Genomic DNA, 11,458 nt, shown 5'->3' on the forward strand with positions numbered 1-11,458 from the left:
ATAAATAGTATAGGCATTATTTATTTTTGTTTATATTGATGTATGTTTGTAGGCTATGTTTGATGGCCACAAACTGGAGGTCATAGTTTACCCACCTTTTTATTTGCCACCAATCACTGTATGTCCTCTGTAACGACTAGGACTGGTTGCCGCTGAGTGCGCCGTTGGGTGTCGCTGTGTGCGTATCGTCTCCGCAGGCAAGTTTGGTCCGACCGGACCCCAACACAGTCTGAAGTGTCAGATAGTCCTGTTAACACGTGAGAAATTGAGTGTATGGAAGAGAGGGAAAGAGGGGAAAACCGGGATAAAGGGTTGCAAAATTACGCGGAAGAGTGTTTTGATAGAAGGGGATTTTGGTGAGAGCGCAGAGGTTTTGATGAGGGAATCCCGAAAAGGAGACCAGACATACGGCCAGAGCACCAGACATGAGTCCGAGGTAAGTTTCTGATACTGGAGAAGGAGTGAGATGCCATCCACGCAGGCATGTGAATACACACCGTCCGGAGCAGCGGCTTTTCGTAGGCTATGGTGCCGAGATTATCCAGCCTAATTATTTATGTGTATAGCTTTCGTTTTGAAAACTGCCATGTGGCTACAGTAGCCTATACGGTTTGAGCGTCCTGGTCTGATACACTATTAGATCTATAGCTTATCTTATATCACTTAGGTTATATTCTTATTTTCATTTGTGAACGCATTTCTAATGTCGATGTAGGCATATGCAAATCACACAAGACAACTCGAGTCCTGCGAAAATGTTTTTTTCAGCGTAAGATAAAAGGGAATAAACCTGCCATGGCAGCAGTCATCTAAAATCTTTTATTTTAATACAGAATAGGATGTGGACCTGCTGCATCCTGAATATATTAAAGGAAAATATTAGGGTTATAATCCCATCCATAAAATAAACCTTTAGACAGGACAGTGTTTATAGGGGGGGGGGGGGGGGGGGGGGGTATTTTGTGGTATAATTTAACATATGCGTTAACTTTTATTATTTCTTACTTATAAGAATGTTTTGTCTTCAACATTCACTCATGAAAATATATAAATAACTTTCAGCAGTTTCAGATGAACATGTAGGCAGACATGTTACTCAGTGTGAATAGGCCCTGTTGGCCTTGCATTTCCAGTCTATTATCTGCCCATCTGCAGTTTAATGCTAACAACAATCTCCATCTGCAGGTGATGGGTGACGGCCTTTTACTTCATAACAGGTGTTGTTACCTGAGGGAGGGAGGGAGAGAGAGAGAGAGAGAGAGAGAGAGAGAGAAGATAAGAGGGTGAGACATGTTGCAAAGTGAAGTTTATGTTACCTTCTCTTAGTTATCTCTTAGTTATCCCCCTTATCTAATTCGATGTGGTCCCCCCTTAGGCTCCAAATGTCCCGGGTGGGTCGGTGGGAGTTTCATTTCACTATTACTTTTATTTCACTCAATAAAAATGAGTACAATTACACAATGTAGGCCTACAATAATGGCTGTTTTGATCACAGGGTTTCACCGTTATCCTCACAGCTATAATATCAACAGTTGTGCAATTCTTTACGAAATCATATCTAACAACAAAAAAACGTCTGTGATACACGGGGTTCCTCGGGGACAAAATCAGATCAAAAGGGTTCAGTGGGGGTCTAACTCGTATCTGTTTAAAGGTCCTGGACATGAAATGGTTTGGGAACCCTTGATGTAACCCGTCATTAAACCCGTTATTAAACTTTTCTCAAATGTCTAAGTGGGCTTTGTGGTTACATATATACAACAACTATACAATATATAAATACAATAACTGCCTGTCTCTTTAAGACGATGTGTTGTGAAGTTCAAGTCGGGGTCACTTGAAGTTCCTGCCCTCGATTTTACCTTTTAGTTTTATTATAGACTGACATCACACGGGGCGCTAAAACACTTAAGGCGCATAGAGGCTCCATTATCATCCCGGTGCGCGTTATTGCTCCGACTCAAAAATAGCCAAGGAAATTACTAGAATAAAAAAAAAAAATAGGAGGAAACTGATGCTGGTCTAAGCACGTATTTTTTTTTTTTTATAGGAGGGGATGAGAAAGAGGGGAGAGGAGGGGCAGAGAGAGAGAGAGAGAGAGAGAGAGAGTGAGAGAGGGAGAGAGAGAGAGAGAGAAGTGGGTGGGAGGACGGACGTAAGGAGCGACAAGAAATTCATATCAATTAATAATAATAAAAAAAGAGTTGGCAGACGTGCTTGGAAAACTGGCATGGTTTTTTGGAGGCTGGCAGTTCAAAGTTGAGACGTCAGATATGACTCCTAGAGACTGCTGAGATGATCATTAAGGGAGACTTAGATCGGATGGCAGAAGACATCGGGCATGCAGGTAAGCTCAAATGCTCCACACACCCAGACAAGAACAGGGAAAGAAGGATATAAATTTTTTTTTTAGTCAGTAACTTGTTCAGTGTAGGCAATGACTTTCCTTTTTGTCAGGTTTTTCTTGAAACATTGAAATAACGGTAGAGCGTGTTTTATAGCCTGCAATGTTTTGCCTCCCTAAATATCAGAGTAAAGTTTAGTTTTCATACCGACAAGGAAGGATGTGCTTATTTATTTTTGAAAGCTACTTTTTCCATTCAAGTCAACTGTGAACGGCTCTTTTTTTTAATATATATATATATATATTTTATCATACATGAATCACTGAGCTATTCTGTAAAACTCCTGTGCCTATGATTAGTCGTGTTGTGTAGGCGACCTAAATGTTGGATAATTGACATCACATATGATGTTGCCCAAAACCAGTAAAAATGATCTCTACTAAATAAGCTCATGGTACAAAACAAGACAGCTTGTTTCACTTTACAAAATGTGATGCAGCTTATGCAGCGCCTTTTTTTGCTCTCAGGTCACACCTTGAACTTTTAGGAAATGTTTGGGCTATGTTTCTTAAACTCAGTTTTATGTTAAAGGGAAAGGGAGCAACGAGCTCTAACGAAAAAGAACTATACCCAGGAGTCCTATAATAAATTTTAGAAAGATACTATACATTTATAACAGAAAAACCCTGAAGTCCCTATGAGATAAAAATAAATTACCATTATGTACGATAAGGTCACGATAAACTCACTATTTAGTACCACAGACACACTAAAAGCCCCTACAGGAATATTATAGGAATATTTTAGTGTTTTTTTTCTTTTTTAATTGCTGGTTTCCTTTTACCTTAACACGCAAGCGAAGATTTTATATGGTGCATGAAAGAGATGCTTCTCAATATTGTTGACAGGTCTATAGACGGCAGAGCTGGTGCTGTTTAAAAGAAACAGCTGTGTGATACACCTTGCTTTAAGCACAGTGAGCTCTGAGGGCCTGTTTCTGGTGATGATTTAGGGGGCTTTGTCCGAGATAAAGAGAGGTAAAAAGGATGAGGCGCTGCAGGTCAGGGAGATGGTTTCACTCGTGATTTGCTTTATGTGAAGACAAGAGTAAAATAGATTAGGGACAGAGAGGACGAGTCCCTTCAGCAACAGGCAGAGTTCATGCTTTGTTTGGAAAAAGCGGCGTCTGAACATGTAAAGACAACTAGGTAGTGACAATAACACGATTCTTAAATATCAAAATATCACTAACATCTTAAATCTCGTTTCTCACACTTGCAGGTAAAATTCGTTTAATTTTTTTGGGAAAAAAAAGTGTCATCACTCGACTACGTTGGAGTAGACGCATGGTTATAAAATGTATTGAAAAAAAGTGATACATATATGTATAAATAAAATATAATTTATATGATAATTATATAGGCTAAAACTCGGTGCTTTGGAATAATTTGCCTTAAAAACTACACTAGATTAATTGACTTTACCCCTATTAGGTAGACCGCTAGGAAATACTTCAATATTTGGCAACGGGATAAATGCTGGCTGATCATAATATTATGTTAATATGATAGCTGATAGGCGACGGTTTAAAATGAGCTCAGCCAACTTGATTCCCAGCGAGATTTCTGAATGAAAAAGCTGTCTATTCCACATGCTGAAGTGAACAGAAAGTCCAACGGTATTTTATAAAAGTATGACGATATTCCATGGGAAACTGACTCACTCTGATGTGCTGATCTGACTAAACTCTGCTATCTTGTTTGGAATTACTCGCTCTCCGCTTCAGGCTACAGTTTAAGTAAAACACACAGTGTGTTTTTTCATGCATGTGGAACTTTTTTATTTTTATTTTTTTAAACAAGCTTCTCAAACCTGTGTTTACCCCCCCCCCCCTGTTAGAGCCCCCCCCAAAAAAATACCACTGGGTAAATTAGGCAGAATAAAACATTAATGGTAAACATATTTTTGTTATAAATCTCATTTTGGCCGACTTTGTACCGCAGTGTTGCCTCATAAATTGAACATGGTCTATGGTCATGGTCAAATGGGTTCTTAAAATAAACAAGGCTACATGGGCAACAAATTGAAATCAAGCAAAATAAAATGTCAGCAGAACGTTTTAAGCAGATGTCAGTGTTTATGTGAGTGAAGCAGAAGGCAGAGAGATAGGAAGTCTGGTCCCCTGCCTCACCTAAACCACAAAAAGTGACAACGCAGACAAAACAGGAATGAATGAATTTTAATCTAATGCAACATGACTGACTGTCATTGCTATAAACTATGTCACCGCCATCATACCATAGCAGTCATCTAAGTATCCTCAGCTTATTGATGGGCTGTTAAGAAGAGAAGGCTATCAGATGAAAACAACCACCCAGCCCAATGGGACCAGAGCAGCTTTCTTCAGGCGGCTGCATACTGTAGAGGCAATGTAGACAAATTATTACATTTTGCATGTTCAACATAACAGACCATCCTTTCTCAGCAAACAAGCCTACTGTAAAGTCAAAAGCATAATGTAGTCCAGGCTATGTAAGTGTGTACAGGAACATTATGTATAGGCAACAGGCTGACAGAAGAGATGCGTGCTCAGACTAAATGTCACTGCAAGCGTAAATGGCTTCCTGGCTTCCTCCTATGCATGATTTTTAGATTAAGGGCTTTATAAATATGGATTACCATGGTCTGTGACTTTATTCAGTAGCTTACATCAACAAGTGAGCTCAGATATTTTAAAAAGGTTAGTGTTTGCTTTAGAAGTTTTTTTTATTTTTTATTGTCAGTAGCCCAAGAAATCCCCAAGATAGGCTAAATCATTCTGATAGCAATGAGATAAAGGTGATTCTTTCTGTTATGATGAGTAACACACAGCAGCCAGGCTATACTGCTTTTTTAACACAAGATAATTCAGTCAAACAGGTGCTTTGTCCACTGAGTTTTTCTCGTGTATCACAAAAGCTTTCATAAAATTTAGTGAGAGATTTAGTTAAACATGTGCAGTCAGATGTCTTGGATGTGAGCAGGATTGAAAAAATGCTGCCTTCATGAATAAGGAATATAGCCTTAATTTTTTGTAATGATTTGTCATGTAATTGAACTGTGTGTGTCACATAGTACAGCGCTGTAGACCGTCTGCAGGGAGGAATGTGCACTGTGTGTGTGTGTGTGTGTGTGTGTGTGTGCCCAGCGTGTCACCATGCACACTACAGTAACCTGCACGCCCCTCAATGCAAAAGTTTAGTATGCTATGGGAAGTACTTGGCCTACGTATTATGTTAATTTCCAAACACTTTTGATCCGACCCATAGTGAAATTCACAGCAAAAATATGACGATTGAGTAATCAAAGTCAGCAGACACCAGAAGAGAAAAACTTTAAATGACAACCATCGACGTAATGGAGGGTAAACCCACCTAAACTCAGTTTACCTGCCTTTTTGTTTGTACAATTGTATTTAACCACCTTTTTAGTTCTTTATCACATAATTTCATAGTGAGTATTATATACTATATATATAGTAGGATGTTAAGCAGAAAACATAAATTAATGCTTTTATGAAAATATAATAGATTTTTTTCATATTGATGTTTTTTTGTCTTATGATGATCACCGACTGAATGTCATAGTTTACCCAGTTTTTTAGTTGCCCATCACTGATGACAACTCTTGCCTGAAAAAAAAAAGTACACCACTGAATCTGATGTGTTAAGGCGTGACCTTCAGTTTTAGGAACACACAGTTTGAGCAGCGCTGCGTTGTACAACAAGAGACACATTCATAGCTGTTCGGGATTCTCCAGAACTCCTTTGTAATGCCTCCTATGCATTGGGTGGTTTGCAGTCTTACTTCCCTATTCTTTTTGCTGAGGGCATACACTGACTGAAATAAACAAGAAGTGGATGAACTTGTGTCAGGAAGACCACAATCAGATATATTTATTTAGTTGCTTGTTTCCCATCAGTGAGACGAAGCCCTTAGGGACAGTTTGAAACCTTTCATCTCATAAGTGAAGTATCCTCAGATACGACTGCTGGAACAATACATCATGTAAAATTTGAGTTGATATAGTTTACGTTAGACTTGTTGCACAATACACACATTAGTGTTTATACTTAAGTGTGTATAAGTGTGTCTGAGTGTGTGTGTGTGTGTGTGTGTGTGTGTGTGGGTGCGTGTCTGTGTGTACATTAGAATCCTAGAGCTCATCTCAAGCTGAACTATTGAACCGCCTAATTTTGCAGTGATATACGGCCCGTGCGCTCACTGTTCCTTATATGACTGGGCAGAATGGGAGCTGAAAGACCTATCTTTTTTTGGATGTGTCTTTTCCCCCACAGGTTTATACCTGCTGTTCATCATACTTGCAAAACATTCACCCTCGCTTTGTTTAAAACTCTGCACACCACTGCTGGAATACTTTATCAGGAAGCCAGCAGTTAGAAAACATATATCTGTGCTTCTCTAGAATTTTGTTCTTTCTCTGTGAGAATTGCTGCAGAGGAAGTGAACATGTAGACTTGAATTTCTGATAATGACAAAACCATTGCAACCACTCACCCTTAGCAAAAGTTCACTTTTATTGAGTGGCCTCCGTGTGCACTTCCCTCACATAAATTCTGTGCTCTGTACACTTTCCCTCTGGTGGAATCTACAGATTAAACATGATTACTTAAATGTTAGCTTAAAGCATCTATTACAAATTACTTAGAATGCAAGAAAGCAAGATGAAATAAGAATCATGTGATCATAGCAAGAATAATTCAAACATGTAATTGTGTATGAAATCTTGAAAGGTCATTGTACATAATCCTTTCTTGGAAAATGCATTCCACTGAAAATTAATGGTTTCATTCCATAAAGCTATGTATTCTCATCCTTATATTTCAGAGGAAAATTGTTAGTTGAGGTTTTATTACTCAATATTTCAAAAGCAGAGATCCTCATAAATCTAACTATTGTGCAAAGGCCTTTTGTTACCTAATAACTCCTATAATATTCTGTACTGAGTTTCACGTTTGTGTCAGCAATAATACAGTAGGAGCAGGTGTGATTTTTTTTTTTCAAATGATAGATATCTTCTTTTGCAATTAAAGCTCAAATATATTCTAAAGACATTTTCTTCAGGATACAAATGTAGTCTAAGGTATAAATTACAGCTTCTGATGCATTCCTTTGATCAGTGCATAGATGATCATTCTTGCAGTCAGAGAAAATATGAGAGTGATTATGCTTTTGTGGCTTGAAATGCTGACTGCTCCATGACGTTTACAGATATCTGTTGTTGCAGGTGGCGGACTAAAGACGATGCTGGATGCCATGGAAGTTCCAAGTCATGCTAGGCATCTCCTCCTGCAGCTCAACAGCCAGCGCACCAAGGGCTTCCTGTGTGATGTTATTATTGTGGTGCAGAACGCCCTCTTCAGAGCTCACAAGAACATTCTGGCTGCCAGCAGCCTCTACTTGAAATCTCTGGTGGTCCATGACAATCTCATCAACCTTGACCACGAGATGGTGAGTCCAGGGGTCTTCCGGGTCATTCTGGACTACATCTACACGGGCCGCCTGAGTGAAGGCGACCCCACCTCTCCCACTGAACCCAATCTAGGCGCTGTCTTGGCGGCAGCCAGCTACCTTCAGCTGCTCGACCTAGTGGCTCTGTGCAAGAAGAAGCTGAAAAGAAATGGCAAGTACCCTCCCCGCTCAGCTCCTGCATTTCTGCCCTATGCAAAGATGGGGCCCAATAATATGGGTTTAGGGAGTGGTGGCAGGTATAGGGTTTCTACTCCTGTCATTCAGTCCTGCCCTCCAGGAGGAATTGTGAATAGCCACACGGCCCGCGCACCACCACTAGAGGAGCTAGTTCCCCATCCACTAGCCATTCACGCCGGGGAGCTGTATGCTCCCACCTCCAACCCGGGCTCTCAGGTGTTCCCGTCAGCTCTGCCTGCCCAGCTCGGCCTGCGCTCAGCCCACTCTGACAGGAACTGCTCCCCCATCTACGGCCTCGACCTCTCCAAGAAAAGCCCCAACTCCCAGTCTCAGCACACGCCCTCCCAGTCCCATCTGGCACACACTCTGCCGCACAACGATGAGGAGCGAGAGGGGGCTCTGAGCGGCCGCACCAGTCCCATGACAGGGACTAACGGAAGGGCCTACCCCGGAGACAAGATGGACACATCTGACCAGGCAAGCTCTCTCCCTCCTCCCCCCTTCCCCCATCTCAACCAATCCCTTGGTCCTCACCTGCCCCACCTCCATCGCTCAAGCTCCCAGGGCACCGACCACTACCCATGCCCCCCCAGCCCCGACACCCCCACGGAGGCTGGAGAGGCAGGCAGAGAGATAGGCAACATCTACCGCTGGGTGAAACACGAGCCACTGTCATACACAGCCGAAGATGAAGAGGAGGATGAAGATGACGAGGAGGGGGGTGGAAATGGAGACCAGGAGGGCCACCACCAGCATCACAACCACCACAAGGCCGGGGAGGAGAGTGAAGGGGCGGACGACAAGAGCGGGTCAGGCAGTGAGGAGACAGGCAGTAGTGAAGGCCGCCCGTCCCCTCCTGGAGCCATGGGGAGATTCCACATGCCCTACGAGCCAGAGAGCTTTGGGGACAATCTATATGTCTGCATCCCCTGCGACAAGGGCTTCCCCAGCTCTGAGCAGCTCAACGCACATGTGGAGACACACACAGAGGAGGAGCTGTACGGCAACTCTGGTGGGGAGATGGGAAACAGCAATAACAGCAACACCAAAAACATCAGCAGCAATGCTAACGGTTATGGGAGCCTGAACAGCAGCAGCAGTTTGAACAATCTGTCCCACCTGGAGAATAAGTCCAACCAGGGCCTGAGTGCAGGGGGCATAGGGGAGATGATCCGGCCCTACCGCTGCTCCAGCTGCGAAAAGTCCTACAAAGACCCGGCCACACTGCGCCAGCATGAGAAGACCCACTGGCTGACACGGCCTTACCCCTGCAGCATCTGTGGCAAGAAGTTCACGCAGCGTGGCACCATGACACGCCACATGCGCAGCCACTTGGGCCTGAAGCCTTTTGCCTGTGACGCCTGTGGCATGCGCTTCACCCGCCAGTACCGTCTCACCGAGCACATGCGCATCCACTCCGGGGAGAAGCCCTACGAGTGCCAGGTGTGTGGGGGAAAGTTTGCCCAGCAGCGCAACCTCATTAGCCACATGAAGATGCACAGCAGCGGCGGGGCTGCAGGGGGCCTGACTACAGACGGGAAGCTGAAGCTGGACTTTGCAGAGGGCATCTATCCTCTGAGTAAATACACAGCAGAGCACCTGGGGCTGAAGCAGGAAAAGGCCAACGAGCTTCTAATCCAAGCCCAGCAGCAATTGGTGGCCGATGCCAAGGCCATGGAGAGCCTCTACCCGCTGTCCAAACTGGCCGCAGAGCACCTGGGCCTCACCCATGACAAGATGGATGTCCTGGGCCAGGCCCTGCCCCCGCAGTCCCTCTCTGAAGGCCGCACCATTGACCGCTACTCACCCAGCTAAGACCACATGACCTGTATACATGGCAACCAGCGATAGGTCTGTGTGCACACACAACTTGCAGTATTCTAATACCATTCACCTCAACTCAATATCTCTTCTGCACCTCAGACTCAGGCCAAAAGGTATTGGTCTTCTAATGCACACAAATGTGTAGACTTTAAGTGCCTTCCTTTGCATCCAATGTATTTTAAAGTCCTCCTTTAAAAGGGAGCACTGTGCTATTCCGTGACCAAGGAACACTCACTCAAAGCAGTGCAGTATTTATGTACAGTGTATGCAAACAAACATTTTTTTTTATTCCAGCCATTGAGCCAAAGCAACAAATTGAAAACCCAAATGAAATTGTTTTTATTTATTTTTGTATGTGGTGAAATCCAAAGAGAAACTGTTGCAAGGAAATGTTGCAATCTGACCCTAAACCTGTGTACTATTAAGTATTGTCTGTGTACAAAAATGAAAAAGCACATAAGGACAAGATTCAGGGTTTGTGTCCAGACCTGAGCGGAACTTTTACCAAAAGAATAAGCCAACTCTTCTGGACTTTAAAGTAATGGGAGGACTTTTTGTGTTCTGTTTTTGGGGTACTGGACAATTTGTGTATCTCATTCTCCAGCTTTTCCCCATCCTGCTCCTGCTTCCCTAGTCACAAGGAAACGACTAAACGACGAGAGCAATTGCTTCAGCATCTCGGTAAAGTCTTCTCCGCTTTATTTTCTCCCCAGTTGTTAGTAAGTAATCCACTCCCCCATATATTTGTGCAGATCAAGGCTCATATTATGTGACAGTAATGGTAGCTTAATCAGTCTTACACTCTGTGCGTAACCCTTTTTTAACCTAAAACTTCCTTTGCATTTTGACTAACATCCCATTGCTTTCAAATTGTTATTGAAAAGCAGCAAGCACAGCCCTGTGATCTCATAACTGGGACATGATTGCACATACCCAACTGATGACACACTAATCCCTGTTCATGAGTGTAGCTTCATGCCGCGGTGTAGACGAAGCATGGGTGTTGCCTCTGACATTGTGTAATATTTACAATCGCGGATGCAGCTGAAGAGCGCAGAGAGGCTATCCAAGGCAGGGTCCGGGTCAGAATTAATTACACAGAAATCTGTCATTCACTATCGACAGCAATTACTCCATTCACAGCGGTCTGATGATTTGTCATGACCGGCAGTAGTCACGCGCCGCGTTGGACACCGAGCCGTACGGCTGTCCGACCTCGCGTTTGACCTGCCCTCCCATGTAGTCTCTTGTCTGAGAGCCCCGCTACTGTTGACAGGCCAAAGTGAGTGCTATACACAGCCACTGCCTTAAAAGCTCTCCTCTACAGCCCCCCCTCCCCCCTCCACACACACCCACACACACACACACACACACACACACACACACACACACACACACTGTTAGTGAGCCGCTAATCTGTCAGTGATATGAACACAAGAATGGGTTTCTGGGTCCTCCTTGGAAGCCAGCGGGTGAACAGCACACCCCAGCTGCTGCGCTTCAGTAATCCCTGTGAAATCTCACTTTCTCCCGGACAATTCACACTGCTTGCCGGCCTGATGCCCCATTTCATGCCTGCC

At 43.5% G+C, this 11,458-nt stretch overlaps 1 protein-coding gene across 2 annotated transcripts; it reads left to right on the top strand.

The window, feature by feature from the left end:
* The first annotated feature begins 378 nt into the window (after positions 1-378).
* On the top strand, positions 379-10,566 carry hic1 (hypermethylated in cancer 1). Of its 2 annotated transcripts, none has more exons than XM_071897148.2 (2): positions 379-436; positions 7,633-10,566. In XM_071897148.2, the coding sequence occupies exon 2, from the start codon at positions 7,650-7,652 to the stop codon at positions 9,867-9,869; it is 2,220 nt and encodes a 739-aa protein (XP_071753249.1). In that variant the 5' UTR covers positions 379-436; positions 7,633-7,649; the 3' UTR covers positions 9,870-10,566. The 2 variants fall into 2 exon arrangements, with proteins under 2 accessions (XP_071753249.1, XP_071753248.1); XM_071897147.2 differs by lacking the exon at positions 379-436 and adding an exon at positions 2,200-2,347.
* Positions 10,567-11,458: the final 892 nt, after the last annotated feature.

The sequence above is a fragment of the Centroberyx gerrardi genome, chromosome 6, assembly GCF_048128805.1.
Source record: "Centroberyx gerrardi isolate f3 chromosome 6, fCenGer3.hap1.cur.20231027, whole genome shotgun sequence".
NCBI lineage: Eukaryota > Metazoa > Chordata > Actinopteri > Beryciformes > Berycidae > Centroberyx > Centroberyx gerrardi.

Coding starts and splice junctions, on each gene's coding strand:
- hic1 (XM_071897147.2), top strand. CDS start 2,296: ATGATCATTAAGGGAGACTTAGATCGGATGGCAGAAGACATCGGGCAT. Junction 2,348..7,632: donor AGAAGACATCGGGCATGCAG/GTAAGCTCAAAT, acceptor CTGTTGTTGCAG/GTGGCGGACTAAAGACGATG.